This window comes from Elaeis guineensis, chromosome 4 (assembly GCF_000442705.2).
Source record: "Elaeis guineensis isolate ETL-2024a chromosome 4, EG11, whole genome shotgun sequence".
Lineage (NCBI taxonomy): Eukaryota > Viridiplantae > Streptophyta > Magnoliopsida > Arecales > Arecaceae > Elaeis > Elaeis guineensis.
This window is the reverse complement of record NC_025996.2, coordinates 136,719,453-136,742,059: the sequence shown is the minus strand read 5'-3', so window position 1 is coordinate 136,742,059 and position 22,607 is coordinate 136,719,453. Positions and strand designations below refer to the sequence as shown.

Here is a 22,607-nt window from a genome sequence, read left to right as displayed (position 1 = left end):
TGCCATGTCCACATGACAGCAGCATGAAGTAGTAGTAGGGATATGACGCTAAGAACCCTAGAAGCAACCAAAAGAAGGTGATGAGGTCATTGTTTTAATGAATCGAATCACTTGGGATTCATATGAAAGTTCTTGCTTGGGATATGACGTACCAATTTAATCGACGGTTTCACCCACTCTTTCTAAGGATACAATGGACCCACTGAATTTATGGTATCATTAGAGAGTTGCACATGGTCATGCTTACATGGGAGGAGATTCTAGCATGTCTTGATAGGGCGTGCTAAGCATGGGAGGGGCCTCTATAGAATCATTATAACAAAAAGCAAAGCACAAAAGAATGGTCAATGACTTTAGGTTTTCAAGATACTCCAAAGGGAGAAAATTAATCTGGATGCATAGATGGTGTCTAAGTGGGTATATACATTTTGATTCTATAAGCTACGAGGAACTACAAATTTTTCTAGAATCATACAATAGATGCATAACTAAAAAATACGATAAGTGCAAATATTTTATTTCTTAGTTATTGTTGCTACTTTATTATAAGTTGTAATTGCTAAGGAATCTATATCATATGCAACATAATATTTTGGATAAGAAAATGATCAGGAAAATTGCTTGACCTAACTTCTCTAAATTAAGAAAACAAAAGACACGTTCTCTAGAAAGTAGGAGAATTCTAGCAAAAATGTGACAATGATTAGAAAATAGAAAAAAAATTACCCTAAGTCACTTCCTTGGTGGTTACCTTGTAATCTCTAGCATGTTCTCTTTACATCTACCTCACATTTTTGGACACAACCCGACACGACCTGATTTTTTATTGGGATGGATATGGATCCAATATCAAGACACAATCAAAAAATCGGATTGGATCAGGATCACTCAAAATCCGGTCCGATCCGACTCATTTGCAGGCCTACTTATAGCACAACCGATGGAATTTGTCGGACCAAATCAACGAGGTCCAGATGCAGAAAAGTTCCACAAAAAACTTCTCCAAGCAATATCTTCAAAAAAAAAAAAAAAAAAAAAAAAAAAATTCTCCGATCAATAGCATGGCACCATGTGTGGATAAGGGCCGACAACCACCAATCTGACTTCTTCCGCTCCAACTGAGAAGTAAAAGCAGGCTAATTTATTTTCTTGTGTTCAAACAAACGAGTTGGTTACTTTGAAGTGGTCTTAATTAAGGAAAGGTCTAGCCATCGCAGCTGATTTGGGCAATCGGATTATTCAAACCAATTGGAGGAAATAGTAGAGGAATAGAAGAAAAACAAACAAAAATGGCAAGCTAGAAAAGGGATGACTATTTATTTTCTTGTGTTCAAACAAACGAGTTGGTTACTTTGAAGTGGTCTTAATTAATTAAGGAAAGGTCGAGCCATCGCAGCTGATTTGGGCAATCGGATTATTCAAACCAATTGGAGGAAATAGTAGAGGAATAGAAGAAAAACAAACAAAAATGGCAAGCTAGAAAAGGGATGACTATTTGTTGGTCAAATAATCATGTTCTCTTGTCTAAGGAGTCTGCCATGTCCACATGACAGCAGCATGAAGTAGTAGTAGGGATATGACGCTAAGAACCCTAGAAGCAACCAAAAGAAGGTGATGAGGTCATTGTTTTAATGAATCGAATCACTTGGGATTCATATGAAAGTTCTTGCTTGGGATATGACGTACCAATTTAATCGACGGTTTCACCCACTCTTTCTAAGGATACAATGGACCCACTGAATTTATGGTATCATTAGAGAGTTGCACATGGTCATGCTTACATGGGAGGAGATTCTAGCATGTCTTGATAGGGCGTGCTAAGCATGGGAGGGGCCTCTATAGAATCATTATAACAAAAAGCAAAGCACAAAAGAATGGTCAATGACTTTAGGTTTTCAAGATACTCCAAAGGGAGAAAATTAATCTGGATGCATAGATGGTGTCTAAGTGGGTATATACATTTTGATTCTATAAGCTACGAGGAACTACAAATTTTTCTAGAATCATACAATAGATGCATAACTAAAAAATACGATAAGTGCAAATATTTTATTTCTTAGTTATTGTTGCTACTTTATTATAAGTTGTAATTGCTAAGGAATCTATATCATATGCAACATAATATTTTGGATAAGAAAATGATCAGGAAAATTGCTTGACCTAACTTCTCTAAATTAAGAAAACAAAAGACACGTTCTCTAGAAAGTAGGAGAATTCTAGCAAAAATGTGACAATGATTAGAAAATAGAAAAAAAATTACCCTAAGTCACTTCCTTGGTGGTTACCTTGTAATCTCTAGCATGTTCTCTTTACATCTACCTCACATTTTTGGACACAACCCGACACGACCTGATTTTTTATTGGGATGGATATGGATCCAATATCAAGACACAATCAAAAAATCGGATTGGATCAGGATCACTCAAAATCCGGTCCGATCCGACTCATTTGCAGGCCTACTTATAGCACAACCGATGGAATTTGTCGGACCAAATCAACGAGGTCCAGATGCAGAAAAGTTCCACAAAAAACTTCTCCAAGCAATATCTTCAAAAAAAAAAAAAAAAGAAAAGAAAAAATTCTCCGATCAATAGCATGGCACCATGTGTGGATAAGGGCCGACAACCACCAATCTGACTTCTTCCGCTCCAACTGAGAAGTAAAAGCAGGCTAATTTATTTTCTTGTGTTCAAACAAACGAGTTGGTTACTTTGAAGTGGTCTTAATTAAGGAAAGGTCTAGCCATCGCAGCTGATTTGGGCAATCGGATTATTCAAACCAATTGGAGGAAATAGTAGAGGAATAGAAGAAAAACAAACAAAAATGGCAAGCTAGAAAAGGGATGACTATTTATTTTCTTGTGTTCAAACAAACGAGTTGGTTACTTTGAAGTGGTCTTAATTAATTAAGGAAAGGTCGAGCCATCGCAGCTGATTTGGGCAATCGGATTATTCAAACCAATTGGAGGAAATAGTAGAGGAATAGAAGAAAAACAAACAAAAATGGCAAGCTAGAAAAGGGATGACTATTTGTTGGTCAAATAATCATGTTCTTTTGTCTAAGGAGTCTGCCATGTCCACATGACAGCAGCATGAAGTAGTAGTAGGGATATGACGCTAAGAACCCTAGAAGCAACCAAAAGAAGGTGATGAGGTCATTGTTTTAATGAATCGAATCACTTGGGATTCATATGAAAGTTCTTGCTTGGGATATGACGTACCAATTTAATCGACGGTTTCACCCACTCTTTCTAAGGATACAATGGACCCACTGAATTTATGGTATCATTAGAGAGTTGCACATGGTCATGCTTACATGGGAGGAGATTCTAGCATGTCTTGATAGGGCGTGCTAAGCATGGGAGGGGCCTCTATAGAATCATTATAACAAAAAGCAAAGCACAAAAGAATGGTCAATGACTTTAGGTTTTCAAGATACTCCAAAGGGAGAAAATTAATCTGGATGCATAGATGGTGTCTAAGTGGGTATATACATTTTGATTCTATAAGCTACGAGGAACTACAAATTTTTCTAGAATCATACAATAGATGCATAACTAAAAAATACGATAAGTGCAAATATTTTATTTCTTAGTTATTGTTGCTACTTTATTATAAGTTGTAATTGCTAAGGAATCTATATCATATGCAACATAATATTTTGGATAAGAAAATGATCAGGAAAATTGCTTGACCTAACTTCTCTAAATTAAGAAAACAAAAGACACGTTCTCTAGAAAGTAGGAGAATTCTAGCAAAAATGTGACAATGATTAGAAAATAGAAAAAAAATTACCCTAAGTCACTTCCTTGGTGGTTACCTTGTAATCTCTAGCATGTTCTCTTTACATCTACCTCACATTTTTGGACACAACCCGACACGACCTGATTTTTTATTGGGATGGATATGGATCCAATATCAAGACACAATCAAAAAATCGGATTGGATCAGGATCACTCAAAATCCGGTCCGATCCGACTCATTTGCAGGCCTACTTATAGCACAACCGATGGAATTTGTCGGACCAAATCAACGAGGTCCAGATGCAGAAAAGTTCCACAAAAAACTTCTCCAAGCAATATCTTCAAAAAAAAAAAAAAAAAGAAAAGAAAAAATTCTCCGATCAATAGCATGGCACCATGTGTGGATAAGGGCCGACAACCACCAATCTGACTTCTTCCGCTCCAACTGAGAAGTAAAAGCAGGCTAATTTATTTTCTTGTGTTCAAACAAACGAGTTGGTTACTTTGAAGTGGTCTTAATTAAGGAAAGGTCTAGCCATCGCAGCTGATTTGGGCAATCGGATTATTCAAACCAATTGGAGGAAATAGTAGAGGAATAGAAGAAAAACAAACAAAAATGGCAAGCTAGAAAAGGGATGACTATTTATTTTCTTGTGTTCAAACAAACGAGTTGGTTACTTTGAAGTGGTCTTAATTAATTAAGGAAAGGTCGAGCCATCGCAGCTGATTTGGGCAATCGGATTATTCAAACCAATTGGAGGAAATAGTAGAGGAATAGAAGAAAAACAAACAAAAATGGCAAGCTAGAAAAGGGATGACTATTTGTTGGTCAAATAATCATGTTCTCTTGTCTAAGGAGTCTGCCATGTCCACATGACAGCAGCATGAAGTAGTAGTAGGGATATGACGCTAAGAACCCTAGAAGCAACCAAAAGAAGGTGATGAGGTCATTGTTTTAATGAATCGAATCACTTGGGATTCATATGAAAGTTCTTGCTTGGGATATGACGTACCAATTTAATCGACGGTTTCACCCACTCTTTCTAAGGATACAATGGACCCACTGAATTTATGGTATCATTAGAGAGTTGCACATGGTCATGCTTACATGGGAGGAGATTCTAGCATGTCTTGATAGGGCGTGCTAAGCATGGGAGGGGCCTCTATAGAATCATTATAACAAAAAGCAAAGCACAAAGAATGGTCAATGACTTTAGGTTTTCAAGATACTCCAAAGGGAGAAAATTAATCTGGATGCATAGATGGTGTCTAAGTGGGTATATACATTTTGATTCTATAAGCTACGAGGAACTACAAATTTTTCTAGAATCATACAATAGATGCATAACTAAAAAATACGATAAGTGCAAATATTTTATTTCTTAGTTATTGTTGCTACTTTATTATAAGTTGTAATTGCTAAGGAATCTATATCATATGCAACATAATATTTTGGATAAGAAAATGATCAGGAAAATTGCTTGACCTAACTTCTCTAAATTAAGAAAACAAAAGACACGTTCTCTAGAAAGTAGGAGAATTCTAGCAAAAATGTGACAATGATTAGAAAATAGAAAAAAAATTACCCTAAGTCACTTCCTTGGTGGTTACCTTGTAATCTCTAGCATGTTCTCTTTACATCTACCTCACATTTTTGGACACAACCCGACACGACCTGATTTTTTATTGGGATGGATATGGATCCAATATCAAGACACAATCAAAAAATCGGATTGGATCAGGATCACTCAAAATCCGGTCCGATCCGACTCATTTGCAGGCCTACTTATAGCACAACCGATGGAATTTGTCGGACCAAATCAACGAGGTCCAGATGCAGAAAAGTTCCACAAAAAACTTCTCCAAGCAATATCTTCAAAAAAAAAAAAAAAAAGAAAAGAAAAAATTCTCCGATCAATAGCATGGCACCATGTGTGGATAAGGGCCGACAACCACCAATCTGACTTCTTCCGCTCCAACTGAGAAGTAAAAGCAGGCTAATTTATTTTCTTGTGTTCAAACAAACGAGTTGGTTACTTTGAAGTGGTCTTAATTAAGGAAAGGTCTAGCCATCGCAGCTGATTTGGGCAATCGGATTATTCAAACCAATTGGAGGAAATAGTAGAGGAATAGAAGAAAAACAAACAAAAATGGCAAGCTAGAAAAGGGATGACTATTTATTTTCTTGTGTTCAAACAAACGAGTTGGTTACTTTGAAGTGGTCTTAATTAATTAAGGAAAGGTCGAGCCATCGCAGCTGATTTGGGCAATCGGATTATTCAAACCAATTGGAGGAAATAGTAGAGGAATAGAAGAAAAACAAACAAAAATGGCAAGCTAGAAAAGGGATGACTATTTGTTGGTCAAATAATCATGTTCTTTTGTCTAAGGAGTCTGCCATGTCCACATGACAGCAGCATGAAGTAGTAGTAGGGATATGACGCTAAGAACCCTAGAAGCAACCAAAAGAAGGTGATGAGGTCATTGTTTTAATGAATCGAATCACTTGGGATTCATATGAAAGTTCTTGCTTGGGATATGACGTACCAATTTAATCGACGGTTTCACCCACTCTTTCTAAGGATACAATGGACCCACTGAATTTATGGTATCATTAGAGAGTTGCACATGGTCATGCTTACATGGGAGGAGATTCTAGCATGTCTTGATAGGGCGTGCTAAGCATGGGAGGGGCCTCTATAGAATCATTATAACAAAAAGCAAAGCACAAAAGAATGGTCAATGACTTTAGGTTTTCAAGATACTCCAAAGGGAGAAAATTAATCTGGATGCATAGATGGTGTCTAAGTGGGTATATACATTTTGATTCTATAAGCTACGAGGAACTACAAATTTTTCTAGAATCATACAATAGATGCATAACTAAAAAATACGATAAGTGCAAATATTTTATTTCTTAGTTATTGTTGCTACTTTATTATAAGTTGTAATTGCTAAGGAATCTATATCATATGCAACATAATATTTTGGATAAGAAAATGATCAGGAAAATTGCTTGACCTAACTTCTCTAAATTAAGAAAACAAAAGACACGTTCTCTAGAAAGTAGGAGAATTCTAGCAAAAATGTGACAATGATTAGAAAATAGAAAAAAAATTACCCTAAGTCACTTCCTTGGTGGTTACCTTGTAATCTCTAGCATGTTCTCTTTACATCTACCTCACATTTTTGGACACAACCCGACACGACCTGATTTTTTATTGGGATGGATATGGATCCAATATAAAGACACAATCAAAAAATCGGATTGGATCAGGATCACTCAAAATCCGATCCGATCCGACTCATTTGCAGGCCTACTTATAGCACAACCGATGGAATTTGTCGGACCAAATCAACGAGGTCCAGATGCAGAAAAGTTCCACAAAAAACTTCTCCAAGCAATATCTTCAAAAAAAAAAAAAAAAAGAAAAGAAAAAATTCTCCGATCAATAGCATGGCACCATGTGTGGATAAGGGCCGACAACCACCAATCTGACTTCTTCCGCTCCAACTGAGAAGTAAAAGCAGGCTAATTTATTTTCTTGTGTTCAAACAAACGAGTTGGTTACTTTGAAGTGGTCTTAATTAAGGAAAGGTCTAGCCATCGCAGCTGATTTGGGCAATCGGATTATTCAAACCAATTGGAGGAAATAGTAGAGGAATAGAAGAAAAACAAACAAAAATGGCAAGCTAGAAAAGGGATGACTATTTATTTTCTTGTGTTCAAACAAACTAGTTGGTTACTTTGAAGTGGTCTTAATTAATTAAGGAAAGGTCGAGCCATCGCAGCTGATTTGGGCAATCGGATTATTCAAACCAATTGGAGGAAATAGTAGAGGAATAGAAGAAAAACAAACAAAAATGGCAAGCTAGAAAAGGGATGACTATTTGTTGGTCAAATAATCATGTTCTCTTGTCTAAGGAGTCTGCCATGTCCACATGACAGCAGCATGAAGTAGTAGTAGGGATATGACGCTAAGAACCCTAGAAGCAACCAAAAGAAGGTGATGAGGTCATTGTTTTAATGAATCGAATCACTTGGGATTCATATGAAAGTTCTTGCTTGGGATATGACGTACCAATTTAATCGACGGTTTCACCCACTCTTTCTAAGGATACAATGGACCCACTGAATTTATGGTATCATTAGAGAGTTGCACATGGTCATGCTTACATGGGAGGAGATTCTAGCATGTCTTGATAGGGCGTGCTAAGCATGGGAGGGGCCTCTATAGAATCATTATAACAAAAAGCAAAGCACAAAAGAATGGTCAATGACTTTAGGTTTTCAAGATACTCCAAAGGGAGAAAATTAATCTGGATGCATAGATGGTGTCTAAGTGGGTATATACATTTTGATTCTATAAGCTACGAGGAACTACAAATTTTTCTAGAATCATACAATAGATGCATAACTAAAAAATACGATAAGTGCAAATATTTTATTTCTTAGTTATTGTTGCTACTTTATTATAAGTTGTAATTGCTAAGGAATCTATATCATATGCAACATAATATTTTGGATAAGAAAATGATCAGGAAAATTGCTTGACCTAACTTCTCTAAATTAAGAAAACAAAAGACACGTTCTCTAGAAAGTAGGAGAATTCTAGCAAAAATGTGACAATGATTAGAAAATAGAAAAAAAATTACCCTAAGTCACTTCCTTGGTGGTTACCTTGTAATCTCTAGCATGTTCTCTTTACATCTACCTCACATTTTTGGACACAACCCGACACGACCTGATTTTTTATTGGGATGGATATGGATCCAATATCAAGACACAATCAAAAAATCGGATTGGATCAGGATCACTCAAAATCCGGTCCGATCCGACTCATTTGCAGGCCTACTTATAGCACAACCGATGGAATTTGTCGGACCAAATCAACGAGGTCCAGATGCAGAAAAGTTCCACAAAAAACTTCTCCAAGCAATATCTTCAAAAAAAAAAAAAAAAAGAAAAGAAAAAATTCTCCGATCAATAGCATGGCACCATGTGTGGATAAGGGCCGACAACCACCATCTGACTTCTTCCGCTCCAACTGAGAAGTAAAAGCAGGCTAATTTATTTTCTTGTGTTCAAACAAACGAGTTGGTTACTTTGAAGTGGTCTTAATTAAGGAAAGGTCTAGCCATCGCAGCTGATTTGGGCAATCGGATTATTCAAACCAATTGGAGGAAATAGTAGAGGAATAGAAGAAAAACAAACAAAAATGGCAAGCTAGAAAAGGGATGACTATTTATTTTCTTGTGTTCAAACAAACGAGTTGGTTACTTTGAAGTGGTCTTAATTAATTAAGGAAAGGTCGAGCCATCGCAGCTGATTTGGGCAATCGGATTATTCAAACCAATTGGAGGAAATAGTAGAGGAATAGAAGAAAAACAAACAAAAATGGCAAGCTAGAAAAGGGATGACTATTTGTTGGTCAAATAATCATGTTCTCTTGTCTAAGGAGTCTGCCATGTCCACATGACAGCAGCATGAAGTAGTAGTAGGGATATGACGCTAAGAACCCTAGAAGCAACCAAAAGAAGGTGATGAGGTCATTGTTTTAATGAATCGAATCACTTGGGATTCATATGAAAGTTCTTGCTTGGGATATGACGTACCAATTTAATCGACGGTTTCACCCACTCTTTCTAAGGATACAATGGACCCACTGAATTTATGGTATCATTAGAGAGTTGCACATGGTCATGCTTACATGGGAGGAGATTCTAGCATGTCTTGATAGGGCGTGCTAAGCATGGGAGGGGCCTCTATAGAATCATTATAACAAAAAGCAAAGCACAAAAGAATGGTCAATGACTTTAGGTTTTCAAGATACTCCAAAGGGAGAAAATTAATCTGGATGCATAGATGGTGTCTAAGTGGGTATATACATTTTGATTCTATAAGCTACGAGGAACTACAAATTTTTCTAGAATCATACAATAGATGCATAACTAAAAAATACGATAAGTGCAAATATTTTATTTCTTAGTTATTGTTGCTACTTTATTATAAGTTGTAATTGCTAAGGAATCTATATCATATGCAACATAATATTTTGGATAAGAAAATGATCAGGAAAATTGCTTGACCTAACTTCTCTAAATTAAGAAAACAAAAGACACGTTCTCTAGAAAGTAGGAGAATTCTAGCAAAAATGTGACAATGATTAGAAAATAGAAAAAAAATTACCCTAAGTCACTTCCTTGGTGGTTACCTTGTAATCTCTAGCATGTTCTCTTTACATCTACCTCACATTTTTGGTCACAACCCGACACGACCTGATTTTTTATTGGGATGGATATGGATCCAATATTAAGACACAATCAAAAAATCGGATTGGATCAGGATCACTCAAAATCCGGTCCGATCCGACTCATTTGCAGGCCTACTTATAGCACAACCGATGGAATTTGTCGGACCAAATCAACGAGGTCCAGATGCAGAAAAGTTCCACAAAAAACTTCTCCAAGCAATATCTTCAAAAAAAAAAAAAAAAAGAAAAGAAAAAATTCTCCGATCAATAGCATGGCACCATGTGTGGATAAGGGCCGACAACCACCAATCTGACTTCTTCCGCTCCAACTGAGAAGTAAAAGCAGGCTAATTTATTTTCTTGTGTTCAAACAAACGAGTTGGTTACTTTGAAGTGGTCTTAATTAAGGAAAGGTCTAGCCATCACAGCTGATTTGGGCAATCGGATTATTCAAACCAATTGGAGGAAATAGTAGAGGAATAGAAGAAAAACAAACAAAAATGGCAAGCTAGAAAAGGGATGACTATTTATTTTCTTGTGTTCAAACAAACGAGTTGGTTACTTTGAAGTGGTCTTAATTAATTAAGGAAAGGTCGAGCCATCGCAGCTGATTTGGGCAATCGGATTATTCAAACCAATTGGAGGAAATAGTAGAGGAATAGAAGAAAAACAAACAAAAATGGCAAACTAGAAAAGGGATGACTATTTGTTGGTCAAATAATCATGTTCTCTTGTCTAAGGAGTCTGCCATGTCCACATTACAGCAGCATGAAGTAGTAGTAGGGATATGACGCTAAGAACCCTAGAAGCAACCAAAAGAAGGTGATGAGGTCATTGTTTTAATGAATCGAATCACTTGGGATTCATATGAAAGTTCTTGCTTGGGATATGACGTACCAATTTAATCGACGGTTTCACCCACTCTTTCTAAGGATACAATGGACCCACTGAATTTATGGTATCATTAGAGAGTTGCACATGGTCATGCTTACATGGGAGGAGATTCTAGCATGTCTTGATAGGGCGTGCTAAGCATGGGAGGGGCCTCTATAGAATCATTATAACAAAAAGCAAAGCACAAAAGAATGGTCAATGACTTTAGGTTTTCAAGATACTCCAAAGGGAGAAAATTAATCTGGATGCATAGATGGTGTCTAAGTGGGTATATACATTTTGATTCTATAAGCTACGAGGAACTACAAATTTTTCTAGAATCATACAATAGATGCATAACTAAAAAATACGATAAGTGCAAATATTTTATTTCTTAGTTATTGTTGCTACTTTATTATAAGTTGTAATTGCTAAGGAATCTATATCATATGCAACATAATATTTTGGATAAGAAAATGATCAGGAAAATTGCTTGACCTAACTTCTCTAAATTAAGAAAACAAAAGACACGTTCTCTAGAAAGTAGGAGAATTCTAGCAAAAATGTGACAATGATTAGAAAATAGAAAAAAAATTACCCTAAGTCACTTCCTTGGTGGTTACCTTGTAATCTCTAGCATGTTCTCTTTACATCTACCTCACATTTTTGGACACAACCCGACACGACCTGATTTTTTATTGGGATGGATATGGATCCAATATCAAGACACAATCAAAAAATCGGATTGGATCAGGATCACTCAAAATCCGGTCCGATCCGACTCATTTGCAGGCCTACTTATAGCACAACCGATGGAATTTGTCGGACCAAATCAACGAGGTCCAGATGCAGAAAAGTTCCACAAAAAACTTCTCCAAGCAATATCTTCAAAAAAAAAAAAAAAAAGAAAAGAAAAAATTCTCCGATCAATAGCATGGCACCATGTGTGGATAAGGGCCGACAACCACCAATCTGACTTCTTCCGCTCCAACTGAGAAGTAAAAGCAGGCTAATTTATTTTCTTGTGTTCAAACAAACGAGTTGGTTACTTTGAAGTGGTCTTAATTAAGGAAAGGTCTAGCCATCGCAGCTGATTTGGGCAATCGGATTATTCAAACCAATTGGAGGAAATAGTAGAGGAATAGAAGAAAAACAAACAAAAATGGCAAGCTAGAAAAGGGATGACTATTTATTTTCTTGTGTTCAAACAAACGAGTTGGTTACTTTGAAGTGGTCTTAATTAATTAAGGAAAGGTCGAGCCATCGCAGCTGATTTGGGCAATCGGATTATTCAAACCAATTGGAGGAAATAGTAGAGGAATAGAAGAAAAACAAACAAAAATGGCAAGCTAGAAAAGGGATGACTATTTGTTGGTCAAATAATCATGTTCTTTTGTCTAAGGAGTCTGCCATGTCCACATGACAGCAGCATGAAGTAGTAGTAGGGATATGACGCTAAGAACCCTAGAAGCAACCAAAAGAAGGTGATGAGGTCATTGTTTTAATGAATCGAATCACTTGGGATTCATATGAAAGTTCTTGCTTGGGATATGACGTACCAATTTAATCGACGGTTTCACCCACTCTTTCTAAGGATACAATGGACCCACTGAATTTATGGTATCATTAGAGAGTTGCACATGGTCATGCTTACATGGGAGGAGATTCGAGCATGTCTTGATACTCCAAAGGGAGAAAATTAATCTTGGTGCATAGATGGTGTCTAAGTGGGTGTATACATTTTGATTCTATAAGCTACGAGGAACTACAAATTTTTCTAGAATCATACAATAGATGCATAACTAAAAAATACGATAAGTGCAAATATTTTATTTCTTAGTTATTGTTGCTACTTTATTATAAGTTGTAATTGCTAAGGAATCTATATCATATGCAACATAATATTTTGGATAAGAAAATGATCAGGAAAATTGCTTGACCTAACTTCTCTAAATTAAGAAAACAAAAGACACGTTCTCTAGAAAGTAGGAGAATTCTAGCAAAAATGTGACAATGATTAGAAAATAGAAAAAAAATTACCCTAAGTCACTTCCTTGGTGGTTACCTTGTAATCTCTAGCATGTTCTCTTTACATCTACCTCACATTTTTGGTCACAACCCGACACGACCTGATTTTTTATTGGGATGGATATGGATCCAATATTAAGACACAATCAAAAAATCGGATTGGATCAGGATCACTCAAAATCCGGTCCGATCCGACTCATTTGCAGGCCTACTTATAGCACAACCGATGGAATTTGTCGGACCAAATCAACGAGGTCCAGATGCAGAAAAGTTCCACAAAAAACTTCTCCAAGCAATATCTTCAAAAAAAAAAAAAAAAAGAAAAGAAAAAATTCTCCGATCAATAGCATGGCACCATGTGTGGATAAGGGCCGACAACCACCAATCTGACTTCTTCCGCTCCAACTGAGAAGTAAAAGCAGGCTAATTTATTTTCTTGTGTTCAAACAAACGAGTTGGTTACTTTGAAGTGGTCTTAATTAAGGAAAGGTCTAGCCATCACAGCTGATTTGGGCAATCGGATTATTCAAACCAATTGGAGGAAATAGTAGAGGAATAGAAGAAAAACAAACAAAAATGGCAAGCTAGAAAAGGGATGACTATTTATTTTCTTGTGTTCAAACAAACGAGTTGGTTACTTTGAAGTGGTCTTAATTAATTAAGGAAAGGTCGAGCCATCGCAGCTGATTTGGGCAATCGGATTATTCAAACCAATTGGAGGAAATAGTAGAGGAATAGAAGAAAAACAAACAAAAATGGCAAACTAGAAAAGGGATGACTATTTGTTGGTCAAATAATCATGTTCTCTTGTCTAAGGAGTCTGCCATGTCCACATTACAGCAGCATGAAGTAGTAGTAGGGATATGATGCTAAGAACCCTAGAAGCAACCAAAAGAAGGTGATGAGGTCATTGTTTTAATGAATCGAATCACTTGGGATTCATATGAAAGTTCTTGCTTGGGATATGACGTACCAATTTAATCGACGGTTTCACCCACTCTTTCTAAGGATACAATGGACCCACTGAATTTATGGTATCATTAGAGAGTTGCACATGGTCATGCTTACATGGGAGGAGATTCTAGCATGTCTTGATAGGGCGTGCTAAGCATGGGAGGGGCCTCTATAGAATCATTATAACAAAAAGCAAAGCACAAAAGAATGGTCAATGACTTTAGGTTTTCAAGATACTCCAAAGGGAGAAAATTAATCTGGATGCATAGATGGTGTCTAAGTGGGTATATACATTTTGATTCTATAAGCTACGAGGAACTACAAATTTTTCTAGAATCATACAATAGATGCATAACTAAAAAATACGATAAGTGCAAATATTTTATTTCTTAGTTATTGTTGCTACTTTATTATAAGTTGTAATTGCTAAGGAATCTATATCATATGCAACATAATATTTTGGATAAGAAAATGATCAGGAAAATTGCTTGACCTAACTTCTCTAAATTAAGAAAACAAAAGACACGTTCTCTAGAAAGTAGGAGAATTCTAGCAAAAATGTGACAATGATTAGAAAATAGAAAAAAAATTACCCTAAGTCACTTCCTTGGTGGTTACCTTGTAATCTCTAGCATGTTCTCTTTACATCTACCTCACATTTTTGGACACAACCCGACACGACCTGATTTTTTATTGGGATGGATATGGATCCAATATCAAGACACAATCAAAAAATCGGATTGGATCAGGATCACTCAAAATCCGGTCCGATCCGACTCATTTGCAGGCCTACTTATAGCACAACCGATGGAATTTGTCGGACCAAATCAACGAGGTCCAGATGCAGAAAAGTTCCACAAAAAACTTCTCCAAGCAATATCTTCAAAAAAAAAAAAAAAAGAAAAGAAAAAATTCTCCGATCAATAGCATGGCACCATGTGTGGATAAGGGCCGACAACCACCAATCTGACTTCTTCCGCTCCAACTGAGAAGTAAAAGCAGGCTAATTTATTTTCTTGTGTTCAAACAAACGAGTTGGTTACTTTGAAGTGGTCTTAATTAAGGAAAGGTCTAGCCATCGCAGCTGATTTGGGCAATCGGATTGTTCAAACCAATTGGAGGAAATAGTAGAGGAATAGAAGAAAAACAAACAAAAATGGCAAGCTAGAAAAGGGATGACTATTTATTTTCTTGTGTTCAAACAAACGAGTTGGTTACTTTGAAGTGGTCTTAATTAATTAAGGAAAGGTCGAGCCATCGCAGCTGATTTGGGCAATCGGATTATTCAAACCAATTGGAGGAAATAGTAGAGGAATAGAAGAAAAACAAACAAAAATGGCAAGCTAGAAAAGGGATGACTATTTGTTGGTCAAATAATCATGTTCTCTTGTCTAAGGAGTCTGCCATGTCCACATGACAGCAGCATGAAGTAGTAGTAGGGATATGACGCTAAGAACCCTAGAAGCAACCAAAAGAAGGTGATGAGGTCATTGTTTTAATGAATCGAATCACTTGGGATTCATATGAAAGTTCTTGCTTGGGATATGACGTACCAATTTAATCGACGGTTTCACCCACTCTTTCTAAGGATACAATGGACCCACTGAATTTATGGTATCATTAGAGAGTTGCACATGGTCATGCTTACATGGGAGGAGATTCGAGCATGTCTTGATACTCCAAAGGGAGAAAATTAATCTTGGTGCATAGATGGTGTCTAAGTGGGTGTATACATTTTGATTCTATAAGCTACGAGGAACTACAAATTTTTCTAGAATCATACAATAGATGCATAACTAAAAAATACGATAAGTGCAAATATTTTATTTCTTAGTTATTATTGCTACTTTATTATAAGTTGTAATTGCTAAGGGATCTATATCATACGCAACATTATATTTTTGGATAAGAAAATGATCAGGAAAATTGCTTGAGCTAAGAAAACAAAAGGCACGCTCTCTAGAAAGTAGGAGAATTCTAGCAAAAATGTGACAATGATTAGAAAATAGAAAAAAATTACCCTAAGTCACTTCCTTAGTGGTTACCTTGTAATCTCTAGCATGTTCTCTTTACATCTACCTCACATTTTTGGACGTATTTGTTACCACTGATTTTTCAAGTAACATCAACATATTATTTCCTAACATGTTTCCTATGGTGGCCACTATGATCCAAAAAGTTAAAATGTTCTACATTCTATTCTATAATTGAATCAAGGTATTTGAAGAACTTGGCAACTGGCATACATGCATGAGCTATTTGGCAATCATACTACATAATATGCAATTGATACAATAAAAAGCTTGAAGGCTTCACCCCTTCTTGTGTACCAACAGTGCAGAGTCCTTTGTAACATGGAAAACACAGAGCTCTTTTTTTGTTAAGGAAAATTAATGTCTGTTGGGCCCCACTTAATGGTGGCAGGGCTATTCTTGTTAGAAGGCAGGGACAAAATTAAGGGGCGCTGGGTTACTCTAAATATGGAGGAGAGAAGTCATTGGAGCCAACGCGTAAACGATGCAGAAAATTTGTGCAAAAGAGGGCCGTGCGTGGTCCAAACATGAAGTCTTTGAAGTGAACCGGGAAACGGTTCAGAAAAATTGTGCATAAGAGGGCCACGTGTGGTCCCAACATAAGGGTTTTGCAGTCAATAAGCAAATCAACGGGCACGTAGCTCGTTTTGTTCGTCGAAATTTTTTTTTTCAATTTTTTTTTAATTTTATAAAAAAATATTTTTTTAAAATAAAATTTTAATATATTTGATTGAGATGATTTATTATAAAATAATTTATATTTGAATGAATATTTATTTTTTTAAAAAAATTATATAAAATATCTATTATACCCTTAGTAAATATAAAAAAATACATTTTTACTCATAAACTTTATATAAATATAAATATTATATTTATATTAATATAAATATAATATTAATATATTATAATATAACATTAGACTATAATAATTTATTGTATTAATATAATACTAATATATTAATATTATATTAATATAATATAATTATTTTAATATAATAAATTTATTAATATAGATATAAATATAATATTATATTAATATAAATATTATATTAATATTAATAAAAATATTATATTAATATAAATATTAAAATAATATTAAAATATAATAAATATAAATATTATATTTACATAAATATTAAGATAATATTAATATAATATTATATTACTATTCAGTATTTCATCCTAACCATTCATTGATATTTTACTAAATTTTAGCTTTGGATTTTAAAAGAATATTTTAGGAAAGAAAAAAGTACTACCACTTCTCATGTCATGGGAAGTGCTAAAACTCACATTCCCCATGAGTTTCTATTTTTCATGAAATATGGCAAGTGACTTCTCATGGAAAGTATTTTTTCTACTCTTTCTCTTTAAAACTTCAACCAAACAAGAGGCTCTTTTTGTACTTTCTACGAAGTACCTCTTTCGTCCTCCACTTTCTGTCAACCAAAGAGTCTGAAGGCTTTGAAGTCAATAGGCAAATCAATGAGCAACAATGCAGAAAAATTATAGATCAGAGGGCCATGTCTAGTCCAAAAATGAAGGACTCGTTTGGTTGATGGGAATTGGAGGGAGGAAGAGACACTCCCTGAAAAGTAGAGAAAAAACCTCTTATTTGGTTAGAATTTTAAGAGGAGAGAGAGTGAAAAAAAATACTTCCCATGAGAAGGTACTTTTCACATTTTATGGAAAGTGGAAACCCATGAGAGAGGTGGGTTTTGGCACTTTCTGTGATATGGGAAGTGGAGGTACTTATTTTTCTTAAAATATCATTTTAAGATCCATAGCTAAAATTTAGCAAAATATCAATGGATAGTTAGAATGAAATACTGAATAGTAATATAATATTATTTTAATATTTATATAAATATAATATTAATATTTATTTTATTTTAATAATTATATTAATATAATATTTTTATTAATATTAATATGATATTTTTATTAATATAATATTATATTTATATCTATATTAATAAATTTATTATATTAAAATATTTATATTATATTAATATAATATCAATATATTAGTATTATATTAACACAATAAATTATTATGGTCTAATGTTATATTATAATATATTAATATTATATTTATATTAATATAAATATAATATTAATATTTATATAAAATTTATGAATAAAAATGTATGGTTTTATATCTACTAAGAGTATAATAGGTATTCTACATATTTTTTTTAAAAAAATAGATGCTCATCCAAATATAAGCTACTTTATAATAAATCATATTCGCATGATCAATCAAATATATCAAAATTTTATTTTTAAAAAATAATTTTTTGAAAAATAATTTTTTAATTTTTTTTAAAAAAATAATTTTTTGTGAATCAAACGGTCCGAAGTAATTGTAGTCAACTGGCCAATCAACGGGCAAATGAAGCGGAAACATTGTGGAAAACGGGGGCAAGTGTGGTCCGAACATGAATTCATTGAAGCGATGGGCAAACCAATAGGCAAACAATGCAGAAAAACTGTAGATAAGAAGGGCCATGTGTGGTCTAAACGTGAAGTCCTTGATGGGCAAATCAACTGGTAAATGATGTAACTAGACGTCGCTGGAAATTGTTGAACAAGTTCGTGACAATGACAGAGGCTAGCGAGGAAAAGCAGTGCCTTGGGTTTCCGCGTCCATCCCCATCTAAGGGTCAGAGAGTCCACGAAGGACAGCGAGAGGCTTGATTTTGTTAGAAATCATTGTACGTTCAATTAAAATTTTATTTTATTTTTTATTTATTTATATTTTTATATATTTTTATTAAAAATAAAATTTTATTTTTATTATTATTTTATTTAATTAAAAATTTGTATTGTAGTAAATTTTATTTTGTAAGTCAAGATACGAATTAAACTTCCATCCACATAGTAGTCTATTTAAAGAGATCTTTGGTATTTTCTTAGTAGTGGAACTATGTAGAGAACAATGTAGAAAAAAGAGAGAAGAGATTATTTGTACAAAAAATTCTTTATGAGGTATTTTTATGAGGTTTTGGTTCTTATTTTTTTTTGAATAAATTTATTTTTCTCTTCTAATTTTTATTTTTTTCAAAATTTTTTTCTTGTAATTCTCTGCAAATATTTTTTTATTTGAAATATTGGTTTTGAATCATCGGCCGACATACTTGATTTACTCGGTGTAAATATCGTTTTACATGGTATCAGAGCCAGATTTTGAGATTGCTGGTTCATGTATTTGTGGCTCTATATGATAGTAAAGTCATAGGCTTGGAGAGTGGTTGAGCAGTTTATGGCTTCAATTAGATGTATTCATAGCATAATTTTTTTGGAGCAGTAATTTAATTGTTGGTAATCCCTGTATCGTAGCTCGGCAAGATTGAAGAGCTTTCAGTAATTTATTTTACGGTGGTACAAGTGTATGGACTCTTGTTTGATGATTCAAGAGATGAATCATCATGATTGATGCTATTATAATCTGTATCAATGAGTTTGAATATGAGATACCTGATCTTACCAACATCAATAAGACTACTTTTATTAGTATCATTGATATATATAAATTGAACAATACCTATTATGCATATTGGAAGACTCTTGACAAATCTTATTTGACAGACCAAAATTTATGAGATATTTTGGATGAGTCAGAGACAATGCCAACAGATGAGATTGCGAGAAGAAAATGAAATTTAAAATCTCGAAAGGTAATATAGATTTTTCATATTTTAGTTGATATATATATATTAAGATTGAGTAAGAGTAAATATACTGGCTGGAAACTAGGTTATAATTTTTTTTGAGTGAAATAGATCGTAGCTTAATAATTGCATCCGTCGTCCATTTGGGAAAATATTCCAAATTCAAAACGTGGCATGCATTTCTCCCAAAATTTTGACTTGGACAATTCTCATATGCAGTTTATAAGACACCACTTTTGATGTCCCTATTATAATTCTCAAAAAAATACTAATAAAAAATATAAAAGAAAAGAGAAAAAGAGCCTGTAGGGTCTGTGAACACCTTCTATACTGGTATGTATGTATACATATAGAGGGTGTTTGATTCGCAATCAAAATCAGAATCGGAATGAAAATCGGAATGACTTGGAATCAAAATCGGAATCGGAATAGTCAAATCTCCCGAAGCGTTTGGTTCATGATCAAAATCGAAATTGGAATGAAAAATTAAATCCATAGAAAAGAGTAGGCATTGAGTTCTATATAGATTGAGCCATTTTCATTCTATCATAAAATCGGAATCGAAATGAGGCTCTTCCCAACCAAACGGTTGGAATGGAAGTCACCCATTTCGATTCCAATTTCAGACTCCCACTTCTCCCAACCAAATACCTTCATAATGTTTCATGAAAATATAGATTGATGCATGCCTTCGCATCCGATGTAAGGATTTCCCTGGTATCCTTGGCTGCAATTGCAGAGATACCCATCCCCATTATTTGAATTATAACAGTAGCTGTTCTCCATGCAAGCATTGGTTTCCTTCTTCTTTCTCACTTCTTCGCACGTCCCATTCCCAATAGCCCAATCCATTGCCATCAGATAATCTTGAGAAAGCTGATTGTCATCCATAGCATCATACAGCATCTCAGTCGAGAATGTCAATTTGCTTTTCTTAACAAAGAATATTTGGCTGCAGGAGGGGGGACTTCGGTCGAATTGAAGCCTATGAATGGGAGCATCAGGACAAATCTCTTGAGCCCTTTAGGGATGGGGCCCAACAACAGCCCAAGACAGAGCACGACCCATCAATAACATCACTAAAATTGGAGCCGCAGTAGGTAACACAACCAATCGTCAAGTTGCCATGCTGCCCTTCCATGATCATCGCATCGTTACAACCAACCATCGTCAACATGTTCTCTGAGCTCTCTGTCTCTGATATCGTGTAGGGGGTCCCCTCCAGGTTGATCCAGCCGGATCTTGGAATTAAATTCCTGTTGCAGCGCCGAATAATAGCACCAGTATAGATGCTGAGATGGCCTTGGAGCGAGATGTCTGCAATTGGGAAATCGATGCCATCCAGATGAAAAAATTGGTGAAGTGCCATTGCAGCTCATTTCGAAGCCTTCCTTAGCTTTACCCGATACGCCAAAGGGGTAGGGAACGCTGGTGCAAGTAAGTGGAAATGACGAGTTTGCCTCCAACATGTATATACCAAGTGGCGCTGCCAACCACAGTAGTAGCTCAAAAATCAGCGGCAACATGGAAATCATGTGTCTGACCTCTCTAGATACTCCCCTCCCCTGCATCAACATCAATATATTATTTCCTAACATATTTTTTATTGGGTGGATGTCTGGCCTGGATACCACCTCTCAGGATCTTTTTAGTACCACACGATGCAGCAAGAAGAAAGAAGAAATAAAACAAAAACAATCAAAATACGTAGAATCTCGAAAGGGCTCGTCTCCACGGGACATGCAAACTTTATATGAAAAAGAAATTTTACAAGAGAAGATCTCACCCTCAACCTTCGTACACCCAATTTTTCTCTCACAGGAAGTTCTCCTCACAAAAATTCTCTCTCTTAGAAGACCTCCTGAACCCCTGAAGCGACTATTGTCTGCTGTCTAGGAGCTCTGCTCCTTCTCTCACAGTGTCGTATGCGGTTCTCGCACTTCACGGTGTTCACGGCTTCGACCTGACGAAAATCGCACTGCACTCATCCGCACGTCCAAGGAAAAACAAGCCACTGCCACGGCCCGGTTCCCCTGATCACAGGCCTTTTATAGGCCTTAAACTCAATTATATTATGTTTAACACTCTTAATCAAGCCCAAAAACCTTTCTACACCATTGGATCATCACTGGGACGTCCCAGAGTCATCCGATCGTGACCAGTCCATGGAATAGTACCGTCGACCATGCGAAATACGTGAGAAACGCCCATGCGGTCCACACGCTAGGCTGTGGACCACCCGGTCCACGGTGGATCGGGGTACAAGCCCCAGGTGCGGCGCTTAGGCCTGGGCCGACCCGCGCATGTGGGCCTGGGCCGCACCCGCTTCGGGTGCCTGGGCTCGGGCTGTGCCCCGCACGCACGCCTGGGCCACACACCGACGCTTGGGCCGCGCGCCCCACGACAGGCCGCGCCCCACGCTCCTGGCCCGCAAGTTGCCGAGCCCAAGTGACGCGCTACCATTCTTGGGCCGCGTGCGGCCGTGCCGCCATCGCTCCGCTGGCCCACCACTAGCCGTCGGCGGTCCTCTGCTGCCTCGAATCTCGTGCCGACTTCAAAAATTGGTATCTTCTCCATCTAAGCTCCATTTAGGGTGATCTTGATCTCATTGGACTTCTTTATTCGTCATGGACCTCGCTGTGAGCTCAATGTAGACCGAATCGCGGGACGTCAAATCCTAACAATCTTCATCTGGACTCGATATTCGGCCTCCTCCTAACTCCGAAAGCTTCTGGATCTCCTTGCCCCCATGCCCTGGGGCCATCGCTTGCTGATCATGGATGGGCAAACATAGGAGTCGAGCTAGGCTGCTCGATCCCATCTCTATCGTATACTGTGCTCCTCCTGACCTGAGACTTGCTCGGGGCATCATCCTGCGGCAATAAGAATCTCACCTTGCAACATCACCTCTTGTCCTCCCGAGTCTCCTGTCTCGTGCCCGATCTACCTCCACCTAGAGCTCCACCTCGCTCTGAACTCCATCTAGCTCCCGAAGCTCCATGTCGCACAAGGCTCCCTGTCAGATAATAATGTCCTCTACTCTCCT

The 22,607-nt window shown here is 36.3% G+C and overlaps 1 protein-coding gene across 4 annotated transcripts in view; it reads left to right on the top strand.

Moving 5' to 3' along the window:
- The window catches only part of LOC140857597 (aspartyl protease family protein 1-like), a 36,373-nt gene extending 14,724 nt beyond the window's left edge, over positions 1-21,649 (top strand). The window contains exon 4 of one of the 4 annotated variants that reach the window (XM_073256853.1): positions 20,520-21,649. Coding sequence is in view for 2 of the 4 variants with exons in the window: in XM_073256843.1 (XP_073112944.1) it covers positions 20,520-20,661 (142 nt within the window). In the remaining 2 variants the exon portion in view is untranslated. Of the gene's footprint in view, positions 1-16,068; positions 16,494-20,519 lie in introns of those variants that run through there. The other 3 variants (XM_073256843.1, XM_073256856.1, XM_073256845.1) reach the window with 3 other exon arrangements.
- The last annotated feature ends 958 nt before the right edge of the window (positions 21,650-22,607 follow it).